The sequence below is a fragment of the Diospyros lotus genome, chromosome 13 (genome assembly GCF_014633365.1).
Source record: "Diospyros lotus cultivar Yz01 chromosome 13, ASM1463336v1, whole genome shotgun sequence".
Classification (NCBI taxonomy): domain Eukaryota; kingdom Viridiplantae; phylum Streptophyta; class Magnoliopsida; order Ericales; family Ebenaceae; genus Diospyros; species Diospyros lotus.
In genome coordinates this window covers 38214929-38240329 of record NC_068350.1, presented here as the reverse complement: position 1 = coordinate 38240329, position 25401 = coordinate 38214929, and the positions used below count along the sequence as shown (strand labels likewise).

Below are 25401 nucleotides of genomic sequence, written 5' to 3'. Positions count from 1 at the left end.
TAAGTTTCGTGAGTTTTCGAGGTGTTTTGAGGGTGTTTCGAGGGCTGATTGGAAAAGCGAGGCAGATCGCCGTGCCGCGCTTGAAACAGCTCGATTGGGGGGTTTTTCGGTGTGGTTTCGGCTGGGGGTTGGTGCCATCGTGATCGACTGGAAGAGGGCTTCCAGGAGGTGTCATCGAGGTCGGATTCCGGTCGTCGGCCGGCGACCAGCTCATCGGAGAAGAAAGAGCGTGTGCAGTACACGCGCGGCTTCACACGCACATGCCACTCGCCCGCGCGTGAGGGCTCAGGTATTTTTGGAATTTTTTTTATTATTTTCAGAAAATTATTTTATTATATATGACAAAATAGTTGTGTAGATAATTATTTTGAATTATTAGTGGAAAAAAAAGAAAGAAAATATGAGAAAATTAAGAAGAAAATTATATCTTGATAATTGATGGATAAGTATGATAAATATGGTGTCTTGTGGCTTAAGATGAAGTGAATCGTGCGAAGTTCGAGGTAGGCACGCAAGTCGGGACCTATCATGCTTTTCGAGAAAATTTGAGTTGCGTCTAAAGGTGAGTGTTCATCCCTATGGTTTGGTTTATTGTGAGTGGTTCTACCGGAAAAACTTGTTCATACTGTGAGTTGTTCAATCCACATTAAATTTCGTACGGTAAATTGCATACATTGAGATGTTGATTTTATGTTATACATGTTATGATTTTCGGCATTGGCATGTTGTGTGTTGTCCATGTGGGGCGTGGGTTGTAATCCTGTGACGCGGCCCTCGAGTGACAACACTCGGGATGCGTGTCAAGGATTAATGCTATGTGACCCACTTGGGACGGGGCTGAGACAGATTTCACTTTACCGTACTCAAGTGGTGGGGCTGAGAGTGGACACCATCCCGGTTGTTGGCTCAAGTGGCGGGGTTGAGAGTGGACACCACCCTAGGTTCCTTTGAGCAATAGCATTAATACTGAGGTGTCGTTGATTTCGGGGATAGTGCTGATGTGATACTCTTAGGGCTAGGGTTGTGTTAGGTTTTAGAATGCTTTTGAGTAGGAGCGTAATGCCTAACAATGACAATGGGGTGATTCTCGGGTTCATATGTCAAGGTTGTCCCTCTTAAGCAGGATTGTGATTGCTAATAGGTTGACGTGATTGTGTCGCCTTTAGAGAGATTGCATTTTTCCCGGTTAGGGCTAAGTGTTATGTGGGATTCTCTTAGGCTGGGGCATGTCAGGATTTGTCGGTTTTATATATGATTTTGCATATCTGCATGAAAATGTTTTTGAACTCTCACTTAGATGATTCAGCATCTAATTTAGACTATGTCCCTGTAATATTCAAACGTTCTAGGTGAAAGCAGTGGCGCCAAGGGAAAGGATGTCGTCGAGATGTAGCTGTTATGTTTAGTTTTCGTAGGTCTTTGTCTATGATTATGATATTCAGAGATTATGTAATATTTTGATATTTTCATGTAAAACATCGATTTGGTTACTGTAAAAGGAATTGTCGGTTATATATCATTGAAGTTTCGATCTTGCTTCCGCTGATTTGATTGATAATACCTGTCTTAATCTATTAATTTTTTAAATTTTGATATGCCGAGAAGGTACAATCGGGATTGTCGGGAAATGATTATGATGAGAGTATGTATATCAAGAGGCTTATATTGTGTGTATGATGTTGAATATATATATATATATATTCCCGAAATCTCGAGATAATGCACGTTCTGGAAAAATAGGGCGTTACATAATCTCTTTAGCCTTTTTCAATGAAGATGCGACACAAAACTTGTAATAGTATTGTCAGTCATAACTCATAACATTATTCAAATATAAAAATAAAAACCTATGTTAACACCATTAATTCATATGCATGGCTTCTACATGTTCTTTAGTTCATGACATGGACAATTAATAACATCAACTAAAATGTTTTCTAGGAATATGAATCAGGACCTTTATTCACTTAGGTTGATAATTATCAAGATCCTTAATTGAAAAGACTTTGGTGTTTTCCTAAGTGTAGTGACATATGTCGCATAACAAGTGTGAATGTGGAAAAGATCACATATTTTCTCCATACCAATATGATTTAGTGCCTTCACTAAAAAAATTAAAAGAAAAAAAGTATATACTTTGGTTTAAAGTTTAGATAATGAACACTTTAGCATTTAATTCTTACCATGTTTTGTTAAAATTCAATATTGTAAGATTTAATGAAGATGTGGTAGAAAAATATTGGAACATATTCTAGGTGACTTAAACAAAATATTCATAATAACATAAGGATAACAATTTTATACTTTGTTGATCAAGAAAAAAAAATTATCTATGATAGCTAAATCTTTTATATCTATAAGCCTTTCGCTTTTTTCTCACAATTGTTATCCCCTAAACATTTGGTTTCATGCTTTTGAGGTTGTCTCTCCTATGGTTAGCTTCGATCCCTTCTTGCTTATTTTCTTGTTGGCCTTTGGTCATATATATGGGTCTAGCCATCCCCTCGTTCGTTCTAAATAAAAAAAGAAAAGAAAAATCCCTTTTATCTCAAGCCACCATAGAAGGAGAAGAGTTAGGTATAAGATAATAATATTTTGTCAAGGCGGAGAAGAGTTAGGTATAAGATGATAATATTTTGTTAAGGGTGAGAGAGAATATTATAGTTAGGTATAAGAGTTAGGTATAGATAAGGAATTATTTGATTTTCTAGTTAGTTTAAAACTTAAAATCCTATATTGTAGAGATTAATTTATTTTTTCTTTTTTTAGTTTTTTTTAATTTTATAGACAAATACAGAAACTAATATTTAATTTTTTTAAATATCAATTTCTATTTTGGAAAAAACAAACTTATCCATTTCTTTTATTTCAACCACTTCCCTTCTTCCCTGTTGTCATTTTTCTTTCTTCATTCTGTTAATCCTTTTTTTTCTACCCTAACCTTTTTTTGAACCCTTGCGTAGGTAGCATAGACAGTTCTCTGCATACGTTCAGGAATGTAAAGTTGTGAGTTCAAGTCTAGTATCTACGTTTATTTAAGGGCTAGGGCTTGGGTTCTGACCTAATCTTACTCATCCACCTATTTAGCCCGAGGTGGGGACCACGATTTATAGAGAGAATGTGACAGTTCAGTGTGTTTCAGAGCTTCCTCAATTTTCGTGTTTAAAAAAAAAAAAACCATTTTTCTAACGATAAATCAAGGTTTAAGGTTAATGGATTAATTAAACACAACATATAAATGCTTAAATAGGGTTATTAATTAGGTCAAGTGGTATTAATGGATGTGAAGGAAAAAAAGCTTAGAGACAAAGAAGAATGAGGAATTGAGACTATGAGAAGTCAGTTGAGGCAAACAAGGGAGAAAAATAAAGGATAGTAAACTTAAATGCAAAATATGAGGAGGCAACGAGAAAGAATGATATGTCTATGGTACTTTTGTTTTCAAAGTGTTTGTCTTTTGTGGCTTTTATCTTGCCGCATATGTTTGTAGCGGTGTGTCCCGTCCTTCTTTTTTCCTTCGGTTAGTTGGTGTTGTTGCTCTGTTCTTTGCTCAGGGTATTCCCCTGTTGTGTTCTTAGTCGCTATTGCCATGAGATCTTTTGTTCTATAAGATTATTATTTATAGAAAAAAAAAACGAGAAACAAAAAAAGATAGGGAAATGAGACTAGATCTAGTCGAGCAAAGGAGAAGCCATGATGACACTGTATCCTACCCTAGAAAATCCTAATGAACAAGAAATGAAGATGATCGACAATTTGTCAATGATGCATTCAACCCCAGGGTTTCTAGAAAAAGACTTTCTATTTTTTATTTTTTCTTTGGCTACCCATACCTACAACTTCAAGTACCTCATAACTATCAATTTAACTTCAAGTGCATGATATAAGGAATTATACTAGTTGTTGTTATGGCTAAACATGAGGCCCATGTTGTTTTTGGCCATGGTTAAGGAAGCTCTAATACTGGTTGAAGGAAAAAAAGCCAATGATTTTTAATAAATATTGACAAGAAAAATGCTAGCTCGTTTCTATTCAACTTCAAAGATAAGTTATGGCTTTCGACCATATTTTAGCGAATATTGAAATGGTAAAAGGAAGGGTGACAATAAAGTATGACAATTTATAATGTTCAAAAGATAACTAGAAACACAAATGTCAATTGTTAAGATGGATAATAGTTTTGACAAGGCAATAGTGGTTTATAATTACAGGTTGGATAATGGTTTCTAAAGTGACATGTTATCTTGAAAACTAATGATAGCAATTTATAGTGATATTGACAATGATTTGTCATTATTTAGTTTAGTAGTTTTCGAGTTATAGACTTTGCGATATTAATAGTAATTCTATAACAAAAATAAGTGGTGGTATCGAATTTATGTTGGGTTTGGCAACTATGGTAATGACAAAAACTGACGTTGGATATGCTAGTAAGATTCTAATTATTCAAAATATTCAATAAAATCAAAAGATTTAACATAAACATTATTAATTTTTCTATTTAAAAATTTAAAGTAATGTTAAGAGTCATAATTGATGACGGTGTCATCAGTCATGTGTCACATTCTTATTGAAAGAAGTGATAGACAACAAGAAACAATGATACATGATTTCTTTAGCTTTTTTGATAAGGAGACATCACATATCATGAAACATGACTCTTATCATTATTCAAAAATTTGTGACTGACACATCAAAGAAAAACTTATTTTGTGCTTTGAAACACCATATCAATAAAAAAAAATCTTTTATTAATAACTTGTTGCCACGTGTTAGTGATAACAGTAAATTTGCGACGGGTGCGAAGTGTAATTTATCCAACTTTTAATATTTCGAAACTAGGATATGATAAATGAAAATAAATCATAGTTAAGGGGTATTAAGTAATTAACTCTTAATTCTCCCATTTTCGCTTCTCGGTTCTTCTGTTTCTCTCTCTTCTTTCATTCCCCCGACGGTTTCCAAGCAAAACCCAAAGCTACCGTCTTTACAACAGCCTCGAACCCCTAATCAGAAAACCCAATTCCTGTTGATGTTTTCCGAGGTAAATAAATGTTGGATTTTCCTTTTATAGTCTTCAATCAACATACCGATGAGTCTCTAGAACAGTCTATTCACTGTACTCTTTAGTTTGTTTGCGGGTCTGTATTTGTTACGGTTTTTGAATAAATTATGTGTTCAATGTCCAGTTGATTGATATTGAAGATGACCCAACCATCGGTGATCCTCGCAACGGCTAGCTATGATCACACTATTCGATTCTGGGAAGCCAAAAGCGGCCGATGCTACCGTACTATTCAGTACCCAGAATCTGTAAGCCCTTCAATCCTTTGATTTTTACTTTTGTTGTTCGTTTCTGGAATCAGTTTGAAACCTGGAAGTGGAATTGTTAATGAAGTTTTTCTCTTTCTTCTAAGATTACAAGTACTCAAGGTTTTGTGCGCTAATTTTGGAAATTTGGAATATGTGTGAATTCACATTTGATCTGTATCAGCAAGTTAATCGTCTCGAAATAACGCCAGACAAAAGGTTCCTGGCTGCAGCTGGAAATCCCCACATTCGATTGTTTGACATTAATTCAAACAGTAATCAGCCGGTATATTCCTATCACTTTCTAGATTTTGTTTGTGCCTATATGTAACATGTGTGCTTCTGCAACTTTTCTTTATTACTACTAGGGTGTCTGTTGGCCGATTAAAATGATTTTGGCAGGTGATAAGCTATGATGCACATACTAATAATGTAATGGCGGTGGGGTTTCAATGTGATGGAAAGTGGATGTATTCTGGTTCTGAAGATGGCACAGTAAGGATCTGGGACTTGAGGTAGCCTAAGAACATCATAATGCAAATATCAGCTCATATTTTCCCTTATATTTAGTCGGGTTTGCTTTTATATTGGCAGAAGCTTAGAATTTTCTTATAATCCATCCCGCCAACCAAAAAGAAAACTTAGAACTTTCTCATTTTCTGCGAGAACAGAGCTCCAGGTTGTATGAGGGAATATGAAAGTCGAGCAGCTGTCAACACTGTTGTTTTACATCCAAATCAGGTTATATACTAATTGCTTCTACCCTTTTTATATTGTCCCAATATTCAGAAGAATTTGTTTGATCCTAAAAGTTGAAGGAAATCAACTGCAGTGCCATTGCAGATTGGACAGTAGGTTACATATTCCATTTCTTTCCTTTGGTGGGGTTTTCAGTTACTTGAGTATTTGTAGGTTTAGGGCTTTCTGCAAACCTTTAAAAACTGGCACTCTATGATGGCATTAGTATGAGCCCCAGAAAATGTCAAGTAAATAGGATGATGGCGTGGGTTTAAAAGTTTCTCTCAGGGACTATTCATTTGGTGACTGAAACTTGGCCATACATGAAAGATTATTGACTTTACTGTCCTGAATCATGTATTTTTTTAATTAGTTACATATGATCATCATGATCAGCCTTATGAAAATGATTTTTTTTTTTTTTTTTTGCTTTTTCCATTTTTGTTATTGCATTATGACCTGTACTCAGTGCCTATCTCAATATAATTCCTTGGGTCAATTATCTGTTGTGACTTCCTAAAACAATTGAAGTGCTTTTCTAATTGTTTTACTTTCCCCATACATGATTCATTTTCATAATATGCTGAGTTTGTTTCTGTGACAAATGAGCTTTCCTTGCTTCACTTGTGGTTTTCCAGACTGAGCTGATATCAGGGGATCAGAATGGTAATATTCGCGTATGGGATTTGACTGCAAACTCTTGCAGCTGTGAGCTGGTATGTCTCATATAGTTATATTTTATATTTGAAAAAAGTTCTTGTGGATATAGTTAGCATGGCATGCTCAAGTGTGGCTTCAGTTAATTTTCACATGGAGGCTTATGTGTTTCGATGAACTCAGAAAACAAAACTTTAATATGTTGATACTTATGAACTGAATAGGTTGAAGTATTTAAGTAATTATAAACAACATTCAAGCCTTAATCTCACTGTGGGATTGGCTACATGAATTCTAGCTTGCCAATCATTTCCTTCTATAGCCTTCTTTTCTCTAAGGCTAGTGTAACTCATATCAAACCTTAGTCTCTCATCAAGTTTTTCTTAGTCTTCCTCTCTCTTTTAGTAAAGACATTTCATTCCATCCACTCTCCTCAAAGGAGCCTTTATTAGTCTTCTTCTCACATGACCAATCCATCTTAATTGTATATCATGCTTCTTATCTTCATATTTAAGTAAATATATGAATGTTAAACAAAGACCTCTTTATCTATATGGTTATGTTCCTACCTTCTTTATCTATATGTTTAGTATGTTTGTACCTGCATCTGTGCATGTGTCAATATAGGAAAATCTTTATTATTGTCTATCAAATGCACATAGGTGCCAGAGGTGGATACAGCTGTAAGGTCATTAACAGTGATGTGGGATGGGAGCTTAGTTGTTGCTGCCAACAACCGTGGAACGTGTTATGTTTGGCGTTTATTACAAGGAACACAGGTAATGACCAAAATGATATTCTTCGATTAATTTTGCTGCCAACTCAATTGTTTATATTAAAAAAAAAAGAAAAGAAAATGTTTATTGAACTGCAGACTATGACCAACTTTGAGCCGCTTCATAAGCTACATGCACATGATGGCTACATCCTGAAATGTCTCCTGTCTCCCGAATTTTCTGAGCCCAGCCGGTTAGCATTGTTCTACTAACGTTTTCTTTTCAACAGAGATTGTTTCTCTTCATTTTCTGCAGATTAGTGTTTCACTTTTTTCTTACAAATGACTGGTTATAGAATTCCAAAGCTCCTTAAAAACTATGTTTCTAGGTATCTTGCTACTGCATCTTCAGACCACACAGTCAAGATATGGAACGTAGGTGATTTTTCCTTGGATAAAACTCTAGTAGGTGCGTGCCGGAGCCTCGTCAAAATACTCATTTTGTTTCCTTACAACTGGCAGTTAGGTGTAATATTGATCTTATTGGTGTATCTTTCCAGGGCACCAACGCTGGGTGTGGGACTGTGTTTTCTCAGTGGATGGTGCTTATCTCATCACAGGTACTTAATTACAACTTGCAGAAAATCCTTGTCAAAATAGTGTCCCTAACCAGCATCTCATTCCTCATGACGTTGCGAAGAAAGCATCCAATTAACCTAGAGTTTATTACAGTTGAACTGAAAGAAAGCTTCTTAAAAATTGACTAAATTACTGCAATTTCTTTCCAAATTCACTTATCAAGTGTATCCTTTTGGCTATATTTAACCATTTAAGGGATACATGCTCCTTCCTAACTTTTGTTCATCTACTTGGTCTATAATTTCGGATGCCAAAACAAACTTGGACTCGCTAATGTTAGCTACATGTAGCCTTGCACCTCCTGCCTATGCAATTCAGTGATATTGAACCAACTGATGTTACTATTGTACTGATATTTTGTTCCTTAAATTTTGTTCATTTCCCCCCTTCACCTTCCCCTGTTACTACTACTGCACCCCGTGACGTCTCTGCGATTTGTATAAGCACCATATTTTCATAAATATTAATTTTGCAAGATAAAGTACTTCTACAGGTACAACATTATATTGTTCTTTATCTTTTACAAAACTTCTGCCGAGTAATTCCTATGGATTTCTCTGTCTCTGAGCCCCATGGGATTTCTAGGTATCCACTGCCTACTCAAATCATAGTTCAAAGACTCCAGTATTCCACATGATCTCTCTGTCTTTAATGAGCATCGATCCTTTATGGGCTTGGCAAACACCAACTTTTGTTTCAGTTTCAAGCTCACTTTAATGCAGTGTAAGAGGTGTGTCGACTTCTTCACGCCTAGTGTGTTTACATGTCCCTTTTCTACAGCTTCTTCTGATACAACAGCAAGACTTTGGTCCATGTCCAGTGGGGAAGATATTAAAGTGTATCAAGGCCATCACAAGGCAACCATTTGCTGTGCTCTTCATGACGGAGCTGAACATTCTCCCAACTGATTATGGAATTGGGCATCTATACCCATGGCTTTCCTGGATCGATCGGGTGCCATTTTGGGGTTCTGCTGCTTGTTCATCGCTTGTTTGCTGATGCAACCAACGACAAAAGTTTGGTTTATCTGATGCTGTTTTTCTCCGTTCTGTTTTCATGTTCAAATTTGTACATGTTTTTCGGGTTTTAGAAATGATGGCAGTTTAAGATTTAACATTTGTTAGTACCTTGTTTGTGTTGTTTCTGAAACCCAGAATGCAATATAGAAGTCTGCTTCCAATTGGCTGTTCTACGCATCCTGTGAATTGCAATTTCTGATGGAAACCGTTGCACCTTTTTTGCTTGTTTTCTGAAGTGATATGAAGTCATTCAAGAAGTGAAAAAAACAAATTGAAAACAAGAATATCTGGCAGGCGTATGATCGTGATTAAGATGGTTTGAACTAATAAACTCCCTTATCAATATATGAGAATGAAAGATGTAACAAGAGGCAATGAAAGACCCAAAAAATGATATAGATTTTACACTCATCATGATCAGAAAACATTCCCTGGCTGTAAAAATATCAAAACCCAATGACTGGACGAAAAGAAAAAAGTTGGTTTTTGACACAATTTACTTCAGAGCTCTAGTTTCTGCATCAAGTCAAAAGAGCCAGTTCCCATCTTCACTGGCAAGCCAAGACAAATCCTTGATGATGGGGTCTCCAAGTTATCCGTCATTCTATGAGAGGCTGCTTCAACAATGAACTTGGAAGCAGTTTCAAAAGACATTTTAAGGAAAGGTGATATTGAGTCTGCTATGCCGCCATGTCTGCTCATTGGACGGTATCCACCCGAGTGTGTCATATAGTCGGCGATGAGACTCAGGTGTCGATAGTCGATCTCCACACCGTAGCTCTGGAAAACGTGCGTCACCTCGCGTATGATGGTTTCCCGGGCAGCTTCTACTCCATACGTACTGAGAATGGCATGAATGTTGTTGGAATATATGCGAGTAACATCAAGGTCGTCTTGCATTTCCCAGAGTGTGCGGAAATCCACACCAGCCGTCTTCAGAGCCCAAGGACCCGGGTCATCCTCGCCATCTTTCTTCACTGAATGGTTACTGGCTTTGCCATCTTCTTTCCAAAGAACTTGATCGTTTTTGCCAGACTTGATCGCTTGACACATATCGATCTTCCCAGAGTTCTTGAGATGGACCTTGTTGGCTGTCTTCTGAGCAATCTACAGAATATCACAAGAAGTGGGCTTGAGGTTAGCGAAATATGCATACAGAAGAGGAATAGAAAAGACGGGATCAAAAGACAAGGACAGCATACCTGGCCCAGCAAAATATGAGGCTCAGTTGTAAACCTGAAATGGACCTCAAATTCCAATCCATTAGCATGAACAAAGACTGCCCTATCATGGTCCTTGGTTTTGACCCTCTTCTTTCCTTTCAATTTTGATTTGCTTTTCTTATCATTTGATTTAGGCTCAGGCTCAGGCTCAGGCTCAGACAGAACTGCATGCTTATGTGTCATTTTGGATGCTTCATCTGCACTATTATCCTCCCCAACTTCGCCATCCTCTATAACTTCATCATCATTTTCTGATGCGGATCCAGCTAATGGTTCTTCTTCATGGGGTTCATCTTCAGAGCCATCCTCATAATCCATCTCATCCGTTGCTTGTTGTTTTCTTTTTTCCGTATCCAGACCAAGATCATCAGCCCTTTCATCTTCATTGATATCATCCTCATCATCATTTTCTTCCCCTTGTTTACGGCTGCTAGCAGCATCCTCATCAGTATCATGGGACGCCATTGGCCGTGATTCTGGAATGAAGTTTTTTATTCCACTAATTCTCGAGAGCAGAAATAAATGATTTTGTATTGCGTCTTCCAATTCCCTCAAAAACACAACTCCCAGAGTTTCCTCATAGTCTTCAAATGAAAATTGTTGACATTCAACAAGCTTCATCTTAAGTTTGTAGATCCAAGATATCTGGTCATTATCATTGGATATCTGGTCATCATCATCAATGTTTTCCGGAAAAACACCAACTTCCATGCTCTCTATTAAGTATGCAACAGTGACCTTCTTCACTTTTCTCACAAGGCCTTCAGCATCCTTCCTGTAAATAATGAGTACATTAATCAGTTTCACGTGTCAATGCAAGTGTAACACACATGCATAATAGAAAGAAAGATGGAAGGGGAGTTGGGGAGGGGAAGAGAAGGGGGGCGTCGGAGGCTAGAGTGATGCAAGTACATTGTGATTGCAAACTATCTACAAAGCCATGACTAGGAAATATATGCAGCACATACAAGTCGTAAATGTGTGATTGAAGCACAAGAGAGGTTAGTGACAAAGCAAATCCCAACCTATAACTTGTTTTTTTAAGACTTAATATTGATTTCTGAGCTCACTTTGACTTATTTATTTTCATTTTGGTAGGCAATATCACAGGACCCAAATGTGAGCCTTTGTTTTGTGAATGCAGCTTGAGCCACGAGGATATCCAGTAACAGAGGCAAGGAAAAAAAAAGAAGAAGAAAGAAATGGAGAGCTACAAGAAGCCAGGAACCAAATCACAAGTGACAAAACGAGGATCCTCAAGAAGATGATTGTTAGAAAATGACAAAAAGGAGAGCTACAACAGGTACATCTCCATTAAGGGTTCCCCTGACACCTAGAAAAAAAATAAAAAATAAAGATTCCTCTTGGCACCTCTTTCCTTAGTTTCCACATAATTTCACTTACAACTAGTATAAAAGTTTCAAATTCAAATACATCACTATATGTTTAGAGGCAATTTCACGACATGCAGCAAACGAAGTCCAGAATGTGAAGTCAATATTATTTCAGTTTCATTTCACCTTTCTTCAGTATTAAGTTAATATTATTGAGTGCATACAACATTATGCTACATGGAATGCAACTTACTCCAGGAAGTGGAATGAAATAGAAAAATCCTACCTATTATTTCCTCAAATTAATAATATAAAAACACAACTCTTGGAGCACGACAACCAAAATTTTTACAATTTAACAAGGCCAAAATATGTTATCTGTAAATTTTAGTGTTTCGCATTTGATTTTTTTCTACTAAAGAACATTTAATATAATAAATATGAAAAGGAAACAGAACTGAGATCACTAGGGCTGTGGAGCCATCTTTCCCCTACTCTGTGGACCAGGTCATCATGTCTGCTTCTGCTGTTGGCTGATAAGTTCCTCTCTCTCTTCTAGGTTGGTTTGGTTATGAAGTCAGTTTTTGGGTTGGCATGGTCTCCCTAATGGCGGATTTTTTTTTTTTTTTTTTTTGGGGGGGGGGGGGGGGGGGGGGGGGGGGGGGGTGGGGGTGGGGGGGGGGTGGGGGAGGTGTGCTGATGGATTGTATGGATTTCTCTTGTTCTGGGTCATTGGTGGGTGGGTCAAGTGTTTCCTGAGAATTGTTGTATATCTATTTTTGTTTTTTAATAACACATCTGCGCTCACATATTTCAAAAAAAGGATCACCAAATTAACTGTTCTGAGGAGAAAGTGCATCATCATCAAGTTATGAAATGTGTGTACCAATTTTGTAATTCAGTGGGGCATCAGTATTTTCTGGCAACTAATAAACACAAACAGCAACATATGCATCTTGTAGGCAACATCCAAATTGTTATCAACCAGGAACTAGTCCTGTTTCTGAAACTAGTTTAACAAGGGTGTATATACAATAAAAGCAAGGGTGCAAGCAACTCACTTCAGCTTTCCTGCCACCAGTGGGCATGTCATTATAGGGGTCTTAATATCATTTGAAGCAGTCATCAAAATTTCCTGTAACCGGGGAATGCCTAGTGTCACATTCATTTCTCCCCGCCCAGCATGATGGAAGGTGTTTAGCCTGGAAAACAAAAGGTTAAAAAAAAAAATAGAGTTCAAATTCAGTTATGAGAAATGGAAAAACCATGGAGACACCAAAATCCTGAGGAATTTGAGGCAAAATGGAAAATAAAAGAACATGAGCCAAAAATGGAAAAATATCAGTCAAATATCATGCAAAATAAGAGACACAATTGAGGAATTTATTAGGTTTATCCAGGGTTTAACTTTCAACCACATAACTCTAGATTTTTTTCCGTGCAGCAATGGCAGGAAGGGGGACTTAGATGGTGCAGATTTAACACAGCATAGGAAAAAAAAAAAAAGAAAATAGATCTGCAGCAGAAACCTGATAGTAGAATTTAAAACTCGAATGTGTGTATGATACTCCTATTCCTAAATTTAGTACTTAACATTTACTAAGATGCCCCAAAATAACAATTACTTTCCCCACATTTTTCTGTCTCTTGCCTTAGCTAGTTGATATATACACATCTTTCCTCATCATTTATGTCAAGTTGTTTATAAAAAATCTCACAAGTTTTTGACTTTGCTTCGCTAATTGCCTTCTTTAATTTCTTTTGGTGAAAATATACCTCACGTTCTCCTTCACTTGCAATGTGTATGTAAAGTATTACAGCAAGCTATCATTGTTTTGACTGGTCCAAGGGAAATATTTTGCGGGTAATAGTGGTACCAACCTCAAGAACACGCCACCTTAATGGAACTGACTTAATCTAAGAAACCTTATGAATAGATAGTTTTGTGTTGTGAGACTCATTTGTACTGTTGCACTGCCCGAATTCTCTCTACATCATTTGGATTGCTTCAGTCTCCCTCTACCTGATCCTCCAACAGCCTGGCTTCAGTGAATAGTATACTAGAGTCAACTTGCTACTCGGGAAGGACATTCAACAACCCCTAATTACGGGCATACTTAAAGAAGATATAACAAGTTTTGGTTTCACTTCATTAACTAAAGTTATCATGTGACCCTGTCTGAGATAGGGGCAGAAAACCATTAAGTAAAAGCCAGAGTTCTACAAACTCCCATTGGTTTCACAAATTTCCAAAATCAAAACAAAGAAATTGAAACTTCAATGAATCTTTTTGACAAAAATGGGGGCAAAAGGCCCAATATATGAAATGGAAACTTCAATGAATCTTTTTGACAAAAAAAGGGGCAAAAAATCTTACGTCATCTGAGTTGATGGTTCACCAACGGATTGTGCAGCAATAACACCAACTGGTTCCCCTGCATGTGCAAGACTAGATATATATTTTTGCCTGACTAGCTTCATTAAGTCCTCTGGTTTCTTCAGTTCCAATGATACCTTTTTCCTCTTGAGGTCATGTATATAATTTTGCGCTTTTTTGGCAATACCTTCTGGCAACTCCTTAATGTAATCATTGAATTCAAGCTCATGCTGAAACTTTTGGCTCACTGTTTCTTGGTTCTGGAAATAAGTATGAAGACAGAAATGATTACTTGTTCTCAGCATGCAGATTAAGTAAAGCAAGAAAACAATTCTCACCAGTGCCAGGGCTTTAAATTGTGCAATAAAGCTCGTTTGGTGTACATCAACACCATCTTCTCCGTAGGTAAATTGGATAATCGATCCATCTGCATCTCGGACTGTATAATCATAACAAACTTTCAAGCACTCTAGGTTTTTTACCAGGCACCTCTGCAGGTACCCACTTCGAGATGTTTTGACTGCAGTATCAACTAATCTGTACAAGAGGAAATTAACATTTAGAAAAAGGTCTAATATAAGGAGAATTAACAAAAAAAGAAAGAAAAATATGAGTTGGTCTCTATTTAGAGAAGAAAACTGAACATATTCCATTCATAAATAATTGTACTGAACCAAAGGCACCAAAAAAATTTGGGGTTTAATAATGAAAGTATAAAGCAGCTGAAGTCTAAGAACAGAAAATGTAGTTACTAATTAAAGGACCTTTGGCTTTTTGATTGGGACGGATTATGAACATACCATATGAGATCTTGAAGACTGGAAGGTCAAAAATGAACATTAACTACTCATCTACATTAATAAACCTTTGGCATCAGATATCATGAATATCATTACACCATCACTCATATTCCTATTTAGAACCCAGAGTCAATTACAAAGGTCCCTATTTAGGTTTTTATTTTTGTCTATCATCTCATCTAATTTATCTATGTGACCTGCGGCATGATCTGCGACCACCCATGTATTCTCAATTTCAAAGATCAATCAGTGATATTAGACAGGTAATCTAGGTGAATACATTTGAATATATCATCTCTGCATTGTAGCACATTGTTCCTTTTTTTTTTTTTGTGATGTAACATATCTTCCAGAAGAGTATAATGCAGCCTTTGAGGGTGTTGAGCATTCTCTACACACCCTTAAGAGTTCTATACTTCGCAGGTTGGTTTTGCTGTGTTGGGTCTGTTCCTTTTCCCTTTTCTTCTTAAATTCATTTCTTGATGTACTGTAGTGAATAGCCGTTTTTTTAGCTTTTCTCCTTTTACATTTTTGTTGTATGGATTTGCTGCCTTTTGGCAATTGGCTCTAATGCATGAAGGTTTCCACTTTGCGAAAGACAGCGGAGTCTTTTTTGTACACAACCTTACCTTTGCCTTGAAAAAAGTCTGTTTCCACAACTCAAACCCATGACCTGCTAGGCACAAAGAAGCAACCCTACCATGGTTACCAAGGCTCCCCGTCAAAGGGAAAAAAACAAAAATAAATAAAAGAAAAAACAAAGAGTAACATAATTCCTGGTAGTTTCTGAGCACTGCCATAAAAATCAAATGTTCACAATATTTCCTACTCCCAACCACCACTGGAAGTTCTTGAACATATTCCAGAGGTAAAGGCCTGTGCCTTCATGGGAGAAGGGTTAAGGGTCCTCTCTTGTGATCATGTTATCTACACTGGAAAGACAGCAGTGTCTTTAATTTGTGCAAGGGGCTTCATGAGAACCAATATCCTTTTCTATTAATCTAAAGCTAATGTTTTCTGGAGACCTATTCACTTAGTCAAAACCAGATATTTTGAGGACACGGGGCCTCCAACTTCAGTTTTGCAGATGAAATTATTTAAAATAATTAGGATTTCAGTCATGTATGTAATATTTAAGACAATCTATAATACAGAACCAGGATAGCATAACAAGAGAAATGCTGCTATCTTGAGTACAGATCATCAGTTGTTGCTAGTGCCCGAGGTTGTCTATTAAGCCAGGTGATGTGCAAGTTATCTGAAAGCAACTCAATAGAACCGGAACATTCAGAATGTAAGCCGCAGTAACGATCTTTTCTACGAATGGATAGGAAAATTTCTACATTAGAAAGACAAGTTGATCTAAGTGTGTTTCACCCAAGTCACACTAAGCTATTAGAAACTTCTGTAAACTGGTATGAGAGAGAGAGAGAGAGAGAGAGAATATCTTTTTCTTTCCAATAGATAAAAAAATCCATCTTTTAAGAAATGTGGTGCTGCATAAGATAAGATCCACAGTCCTTACCATCAAACCTAACTGATTCAGGAAAGAAAGAAATAATCTATCTCCACTATCCTTCCCTCACAGAAGGCTCATTAACATTATCAAAGGCCACTATGAGGCTTCTTAGACTAATGAAAATGGTTTGTCCACTGTGAGTGAAACCCCACGTTCAAGAAGGTTTCGACAGGAACAGGAAGATACTGAAATATGGCATTCCACTTAGAAGTGGTTGACAATTAAATAACCAAGAGTTGCAATAAAAGTCAAAATACCATTTGAGCTAGCAAGAAAGCTTACTTAATACATAAAACTCAATATATCACTAAGGACCAAGTATTTTCCAGGTTTCATTTTCAATTTTTGCTTTTCTTAAATATTTAAAAAAAAAAAAAAATCTTAACCGTTGCTAAACCCAGTTGAATACTTTATGGAATAGGCAGAGTAGCAGAAAATAAACTTAGCCTGTTGTTTGACAACTTTGTGTTCAGTTTCAGTTTTGTATTTTATTTTTAATATTCTATCTTGTCCCTAACTTTACTAGCGACTGGAGGATACGGAGGTTGTCATGACTCCTCTGGCCTTCTTTCAGTCACCAGCAACTCACCAGTGAGTGAGGATATCACTGGAAACTTTCCTGTGACATCGAGTTGCCAGCAGTGAGGAGCACAGTGTTACAACCCTAGGGTATGGCTAGGGTTTAGAAAGAAAGGAATTTAGTAAAAACGCGGGAAAGAAAAAGCAGAAAGGGAGGGAGAGAAAGAACAGAAACAGAATTGAGGGAGAAGAGAGGCAAACCGAGGGAGAGTTAGGAGAATTAAGAGAGAGAAATGAAATTCAAATTCATTCATTCATCAACATAACCTCCATCCTTCTACAAGTAGCCTTTTATAGGCATCAACTAACAACTAATTTGAAAGCATATTCTGGAATAACAGCTCCCATGTACTGCTAACAAAATTACAAAATATCTCCTAATAACAATTGTAACTCAATTACAGCTTTGCCTCTCTAATACCCCAAGGGTTGTGACACTTCCCCTTCCTTGAAAGGTTTCTTGTCCCCAAGAAACTTATTATAACCGAGCCGTTGTTTCTTCATCCAATGCCCATGTTCACCAATTGATTTCTTCTTTGCCTTTTCTTGTTCTTATCTCGTATTTCTCTTTTCTTTTGCTTTCTCTTTTCTTTTTCCTAAACAATAATATTACTATGACTTGCTACAACACCCAGCCGTCCCCATCTTCTCTATTGCCATTGAAAATGGTTCCAATTGATATGTCATTCCTGCAACCATATCATTTCCAATCATAGAAAAAAATTCAAACGTCTTTGCAGGCCAAAATTTGATTTGACATTGCAGCTCTCCAACTAAAATAGGAACAAACAAAACAACAGGAGTCTCATTCCCCTCAACAAAAATTTCTTCCACCATCTTCCTTTCATCTCGTTTCCCTTTTTCCTTCTGTATTTTCCTATGCTCTCGATCAATAATATATTGCTGGAAGGTTTCAATGTGATCAATTTCTTCCAAATGCGGGCATCCTCTATCAATCTCTAACCAACCTTGAACTGTACTCCGTTGGTCATCCACTTTGATTAAAGCACCAATTCCCTCACCATGTCTGATTTTTTAGGGTCCATGCCTTCACAAAAAACCGACTTACAATCTTTGAACTCCAAGGTTGGTGTAGTCGTATCCTCTCCCCGCTTCACAACCCCTTCTCCTTTCTCATCTTTAGTAGAGACCTCCTCAAGTGGAGAGACTTTTACTTTCTAATTGCTGGTGTATACCAAAAGCTCACTTTCAGCAGGTTTCCCCACCAGTGGAACCTCAATATCTTCTTCAGTAATTACCATTCTTTTCTTGTCATTTTCAATTGCCTGATCCATTTTTCCTCCTTTCTTGCAGCTACCATTCCCATTATCAGGACCTCATCAACCTCATACTTCTCATCAACTGCATGAATACTATCTTCCTCTTCCACTGCTACTTCATCAGCTTCCTACACTACTTGATTAGCAGCCTTAGAAGCTCCTTTGATAACCTCAGTTTTGGTCCTTTCTCCAAACCGGGTACACAAGTCACTTACAAACTCTGGCCAACTCCATTCCACCCTCCCTCTGCACCAATTTTGGAACCAAGCATCAGCTACATCATCTAAATAGGTTGTAGCCATATTAACCTTCTCTCTTTCTGCCACCCGATATTGATAGAACACTTGCTCGCACTTCCTAATCCACCATCTAGGCCTATCCCTCTCAAATGCAAGAATGTCCATCAATGGGCCTAGGGGTGTGGAGTGAGTTCCCCCATCTCCTCGTCCCAAGTTTTCCTCCACTGCATCATCCCATCCTAATCTTAGGGACACAACAGCCTTAAGAATACCTCCAATTTGTTGTCCACTCTTAGTATAACATTTAGGCTGTAGCCTATGCTTTTTATTGCAATTCTCATATCCAATCTAAATTAAGGAAGCAGAATATTCCTTAGAAAAACATTCAGCTTGAATACTGACCTGAAATTTATGTGAAAATAGAATCATCCAACTATCTCTTAAGGTCATCTAGCTGTCTCGTAAGGTCCTTGATTCCTTTTACTGTCGCAGCGCATTCTTCCGTGATTGCTTTTCTTGTTGCGGTACATTCTGCTTGATAGCAACTTGCTTCCACTTGGAGCTGCTTGACACCACTTACCAGATTGTTCGTCCTGGTTTCCAATCATTCCATCCTCATTCCCTCTGCCATGGCCACAAATCAACAAGCCTTCAATCCAATTCTAGAACTGATGATTGCCGGAATGAGCTCCACTGAATCACCTTAGTCACCTGCAACAACCTAGATATGAATTTCAGCGCCTCTGATCCAAGTCCTCTTCCTGGATTGCATTGTCGGTTGTTCAGCAATTGCTTAATATCAACTTCCACTGCACCCTCTGATTTGCCTTCGAATTCAACTCGGTATCCTGTTAGAACTCTTTTGGCTTGTGTCGTCTTCAATCTTGAGACAAAGTTGGCTATGCTCAGCTTCGTCTTTCAAATCCGATTCAATTCCGATTAACTGAATCGGCGAAGGACCTCGATTAGTTAGATCAACTCTGCTTCAATCCGCCCCAAGCTTGCGTCCACTTCTTACCCAATCATCGACCACTGGCTGGAGGACCATCGCACTCCTTAAGTTTGCCTTGATCGACAAGTCCTCGGGATCCAATCGCAATCGTTGTAGGCTCCGATCGCTCCAATCTGCTTCTCTTCGATCCCTTAATCTCTGCCTAAATCTTTTGTTAGAGTTTGCATTTTGTTAAGTCATCAAGTGGTGCTAATAGGCATTGAAGAAACAGAAAGTTTGTAATTGTTTTTATGTTTTATAAATCTGTAACAGTTGTAACAGGTAACTACCATGTAACGGTTAGTTCTATTAGATTTTTCTATTTTTGTTATATTCCTTGTAAAAGCCGCCCCTAACCTCTATAAATAGAGGGTTGGCTTATGTTATTTTACATCTTCGCTTTATCGTGTATAGAGAGAGAAAAGTCTAGAATCAGTCTTTGTAATCTCAGAGAGTAAACAGCTTGTATGAATAGAGCTATGAATGTGTGTACCGATTGTGTTCTTGAGTTAGTGGATTATGTCGGCTTCTTCAGTCTGGATGTAGGATCATCAAGTCATTGATGATCTGAACCAGGATAAGTTCTTGGCCTCTCGTACTTTTTGTTTTATCATTTTCTTGTTATTAATTTTGTTCTTGGTGCGAGAGTGTGAGATTGTGGAGTGAGATAAGTGATTCATTACTCAACATCTTTGCTCGATCAACTGTCTGGCCTAGCTTTGCACCCCTGTCTAGTCATAATTGAGAGAATTGCATCTAGCTTTGCTTCTTGAACCTCACCTGACTCTGCTCAGAATTGCGCCAAGAAGTGTTGGCCAATGAATTATCGCTTAGATTGCCTGGTTCGCTAGACATGCCTGTGATCAACAACTTGCTTATGTTCCAACAGTCTTGCAAGAAAGTGTTTCCCGTCGTTGACTTCCTAATTTGCTTCAATCGTTGAAGGAAGCCAGAATTCACAGCCAAGAAATGATTGGCTCTGCTAACCTTCAATTCCAAGCCGAGACTGCTTTTCTCTCTCTCAGTTGCTATGGATCTTTGATATCTTCTGAATCAGATCAGAAACAATCACAATTTGCTTCTAGTGGCCAATTTTACAATGATCAACTAACTACTTTTGTCAGAATCACAGCTAAGAATTGTAGACTCTAATACCAAATGTTACAACCCAAGGGTTTGGCTAGGATTTAGAAAGGAATTTGGTAAGAACGCGGGAAAGAAAGAGCAAAAAGGGAGGGAGAGAAATAACAGAAATAGAGAGAATTGAGGGAGAAGAGAGGCAAATTGAGGGAGAGTTAGGAGAATTAAGAGAGAGAAATGGAATTCAAATTCATTCATTCATCAACATAACCTCCATCCTCCAACAAGTAGCCTTTTATAGGCATAAACTAACAACTAATTTGAAAGCATATTCTGGAATAACAGCTCCCATGTACTGCTAACAGAATTACAACATATCTCCTAACAACAATTGTAACTCAATTACAGCTTTGCCTCTCTAATACCCCTAGGGTCGTCACACACAAGAGGGAGAAGAAATGAAAATGAAAAGAAAACGTGAAAATTCCTTCCTCTATTTTAAAAATTTTGGCAAGTTTCCAAAACTTTTATAACAAAAACACGTAATCAAATGCTATTTTTCTATTGTCAAAATATGAAAAGCAAAACTAAAAAAACTAATTCAGCAAAAAGAAAACTAAAAACCGAAAGCCATACCAAATGTGCCCTAAGGTAGCAAGAAAGGTTTACTTGTAAAACTCAAAGAAGGTCTACTTATCTGAGTTAACAGTATCATCTATTAAAACTAGCTACATCATTATAAACATATCTACTAATTTGGTCATGAAAATCATATCTCAGATTCAGAGTCATCCATCTTTTCAAATCATATCCTCATCGCTGCCATTACTACAGTAAATAACCATAGAAGTAGATATTATTGACGATTTCACATACTAGTTGAAACTTAATCTCACTTGTGCAAATGAGCAGAACAATCAGTTAGTTTAAGTTATTGGATTATGAAGGTTTAAATAATTAATTAAAAATAATCCTCTTCTACCATATTTTCCTTGTCATATCAATCAAAAGTAATTGCTTCCCCCTATAGGGGGTTGCATTAGGAAGGGCCTCCAATGTAAAATTGTCACATTGTTCTTTTGCATGGATTTGTATAATCAATGTGACTTTTAGAAATCAACTGACATTATGAATGTTGTGCCACTGACCCTAACTTGATTAGGATAAAGTGTGTTGATGATAACGATGATGCTGATGAATTTATTTATTTTGACAGGATAATATGCCAAATCCTGAGAACATGTAATCATGCGCCTTCCTTTCGGTAAGACAAATGAAATTGGTCAGGTTAACCACATGCAATCCAAAGTCCCCATTTGCAGAAAAATGAAACAGAAACATGACTCAAAATTCAAAATAGACTCTCCCATTCAGGAGACCCTTCAGACGCTTGATGGTAAAACTCGTTTGCTTCATAGTTAGTAAAATAAATAGAAGAGAACATAGACAGAAGATATAGGAGACATAAAAATATATAGAAACAACGAAAAGGGAAGTAGACTATAGAAAGCAAACAAGAAGGAAGAGGAGAGACAGACAGAAGAAGCTGTTCCCCATTTAATTTTATGTATTCAAAAGCCATAATGGGAACAGGAGGGCATGTTATGGACAATGAAATATAATGAATATAGTGTGATATTCTGACATAAGATATTGTCATATTCATTAGGAGGGTACTTGAAATATAGACAATAATACTTACAATACAGATATTTCTGGACGATTGGTTGCAACTGGCATATAATCACCTAATGGTGGGTCTTTAGAGAGAAATGAAGTATCTAATATGGGTATTATATGGGTATGGGCGTTACACCCATATCCCATATATGTACCTCATACTACCTAGTGGAAATAAGTATACGGCAAAAAAAGGCTATCTTTCACAATCTTGGATAGCATAGCATCATCTATGCGAATTGGCACAGAAGCATAACATGTCATGCCAACTTTTAGTTGTCTGTGCAAATGGAGATAGAACTTTAACATGGCATGTCAAGATAGATGTACTTGAAACAAGATTGGCAACAGAAGTTCTACATACCCTTCACGACCAGCCATGCAATGGAAGTAGTACTCCTGAGGGCGCAGACCCGTAAGAAAGCGATCAGAAATAAAACCTCCAGCTCGAGATGAAAAATCCCATGGAGGGAAGCAGGGTAGGGTTTTTCCTGAAACCATTCGAGGTACTCGTTTTCCTTCTAACTCTTGTTGGCCCAGACATGAAGATATTTGTTGGAAATTGACCTGTTTGACATATAATGCTATCAGTAACAATTGTAACAGTATGTGACCAAGGATGAAGGTTCCTAAAACCAAAAAATCTGAAAGTTAATAACTTCAGGTTTAAACTTCTCCTTAGATATTCGTAATTAGACTTTTTGCACATCTTGACATGGGCGGAAAGTACTACATAGAATGGAAAAAAAAATCGATAACTCCATAGTAGTATTCTACTTTCATTTTATGTTAAAAGCAACATCAAACTGATATGGATCATTCCTGCTACAGAAAATTATTCAATGACAAATGCTGGAGAACTTGTAGTTGGAAGTAAAACACATAAAATCATCCAACCAAGTACAGCAAACAGACATCAAAGTAACTTCAATCAACTTACCGTACTACCTTTAGCACCACTAATAGTCATAAGTGAAATGCAATTCTTTGGAAACGGTTTTAGTAATCCTTTAAGCAACAAATCTTTGTTGATATTAGAAGTCTTATCATGGAGCTTATTCTTCATCTTCAAATCCATGGATGTTATGGCAGATTCTCCACTTTTGTGTATAGCTTTCTCAATCTCCAGTTGCAGTTTCATCGGGCCTACAGAACCAAATAAATATTCACACAACCAAAGTTCATATAAACAAGCATATATAATTACTACCAAGAACAAACAAACACTTATACATCAACTACTTTCAAATATTTCAAATTATTATTATATTTTTAAATATTTGAAAATAAAATAAAAATAACAGGTAAAAATAAAAATTAAAAAAAAAATCTTGACTAGTTTAATCAGCTTGGTTTGCCTGGTTCACAGGTCCAACCATGGTGCTTGTGAAAAAGCAACTAATTTTCTTGTGATTAATTAAGCTAGATAGTCGGATAGTTTGCCATACGAGGAGAAGAGAAAAATGGAAGAGAAGATGTAGGGGTATTTTTGTCGTACTAAAACTTTTAACATCCGTGAAGTTACTAAAGTAATGGCAGTGGAAAGATGTAGTTAAGAGTTATACAATCGAGAGAAATCTGTCATTTTTCAAATATGAGGATTATCTTTGTCTTCTTAACAAAAATCAAGGGTGTGCAATGTAATTTACCATTATAATAGTAATTATTGTTGTTGTTGTTGGCAAGATACAACAATAAATTTCTTCGGCAAAAGAGAGTGCATTTCTTAGATAGAAGTTTGGCAAAAGAAAGGGGTATCTACAAAGTCTCAAATTTCCATAGATAGAAGTTTTCCAAGGCAAAGGAGAGTCTAGAAATTCTTAATTTCCACGGCCTGTTTAAATGCCCTTTTACAATTCTTACTTTTTAATAACTGGTCTGCCCTTTTTGTCAATGTTAATCTGTCATTAAACTACATATGAACTCCCTATACATAGATCAACCTTAATGCACTAGCTGGTCTGAAACTTGGAAACCATACTTCCCAAGATCCGTGAGTAGAGGCAATTACAATTATTAATTAGCGGAAAAAGGCATGACCAGTCAAACCACCAAAGAATTTTCAGCTTTCTGTTTATATAATAAACATGAACTGAGTTCACGACTACATTCCAAAAATATTGGATAGACCATATGGAACCTTCTCCAGTCCAATCCATGAGACCAATCAAACTCCAAACCATCCTTCCTTTTATGTCAGCATAATCATTTTTATGCTTCCTTCCTCCTAGTAGTGATCAAATGATTTGCATATTGAGGTATCAACTGGTCTTGAGTTCAGATGGCCTAATTAAGGACCTATTTTGACATGTTATCTCATGCTCCCTTTTTCACCCTTATCTCCAAATTAACATAATTTATCAATCACCTTTATTCATACCACTAACCATCAATAATTTACAACATGCTTTTACTTCACCTATAACAGTACATAACATTGATTGTAACATTATTTTTTATGAGTTGCAGATGGCCTAATTAAGCACCTTAACTGACACAGTGAAAACCCTCACACCGCTGCAACCAATGTAGGTTTAGGCCAATTCTGCATGGCTGCCACCTCATTAGGATCCATGCTTACCCCTTGGGCAGAAATAATGTGACCCAAATATTCCACCTGCGGCTGGGCAAAAGCACATTTCGACTTCTTTACATAAAGTTGATTAAACTTAAGGATCTCAAATGCAGTACGAAGATGGCTGAGATGTAGGTCGAATGTCGGGCTGTAAATCAGTATATCATCGGAAAAAAACCAGAATAAACTTGCAGAGATAAGGCAAAAAAATCTGTTTCTTAAGGATTGGAAAGTGGCCAGGGCATTTGTTAAACCAAAAGGCATAACATTGAACTCATAATGCCCATGGTGTGTCCGAAATGCAGTTTTGTGAATGTCTTCGGGTTTCATACGGATTTGGTGATAACTAGCCCGTAAGTCTAATTTGGAAAAGACGGCTGCATGTTGACTTCATCTAGGAGGTCTTCTATTATTGGTATAGGGAATTGGTCTTTTAACAGTTATTGAATTCAATTAATGGTAATTGATACAAAAGCACCATGACCTGTCTTTCTTTTTAACGAGAACGACGGGAGAAGCAAATGGACTGTGGCTAGGCTGAATAATCGATTGTTGTAACATGGCCTTGACAAGATTTTCAATTTCAGTCTTTTGTTTGGGTGGATATCTATAAGAACGGACATTAACAGGTTCTGAGTTAGGTTTG

The 25401-nt window shown here is 37.0% G+C and overlaps 2 protein-coding genes across 4 annotated transcripts in view; one reads left to right on the top strand and one right to left on the bottom strand.

Moving 5' to 3' along the window:
* The first annotated feature begins 4895 nt into the window (after positions 1–4895).
* Positions 4896–9255, top strand: LOC127788695 (target of rapamycin complex subunit LST8). 2 transcript variants are annotated; one of them, XM_052317270.1, is made up of 11 exons: positions 4896–5044; positions 5190–5313; positions 5495–5596; positions 5713–5825; positions 5982–6051; positions 6687–6764; positions 7368–7484; positions 7580–7674; positions 7810–7889; positions 7981–8040; positions 8840–9255. In XM_052317270.1, the coding sequence occupies exons 2-11, from the start codon at positions 5206–5208 to the stop codon at positions 8965–8967; spliced, it is 951 nt and encodes a 316-aa protein (XP_052173230.1). In that variant the 5' UTR covers positions 4896–5044; positions 5190–5205; the 3' UTR covers positions 8968–9255. The 2 variants fall into 2 exon arrangements, with proteins under 2 accessions (XP_052173230.1, XP_052173229.1); XM_052317269.1 differs by having other exon boundaries at positions 7559–7674.
* Positions 9256–9395: 140 nt separating this feature from the next.
* LOC127788694 (DNA-directed RNA polymerase I subunit 1) overlaps positions 9396–25401 on the bottom strand; it is a 79349-nt gene continuing 63343 nt past the window's right edge. For both annotated transcript variants that reach the window (XM_052317266.1, XM_052317267.1), the window contains 7 exons: positions 23121–23326; positions 22545–22747; positions 14351–14549; positions 14013–14272; positions 12697–12837; positions 10281–11076; positions 9396–10185 (listed from right to left, as the gene is read on the bottom strand). In XM_052317266.1, coding sequence (XP_052173226.1) covers positions 9580–10185; positions 10281–11076; positions 12697–12837; positions 14013–14272; positions 14351–14549; positions 22545–22747; positions 23121–23326 — 2411 coding nt within the window. In that variant the 3' untranslated portion in view covers positions 9396–9579. The remainder of the gene's footprint in view (positions 10186–10280; positions 11077–12696; positions 12838–14012; positions 14273–14350; positions 14550–22544; positions 22748–23120; positions 23327–25401) is intronic.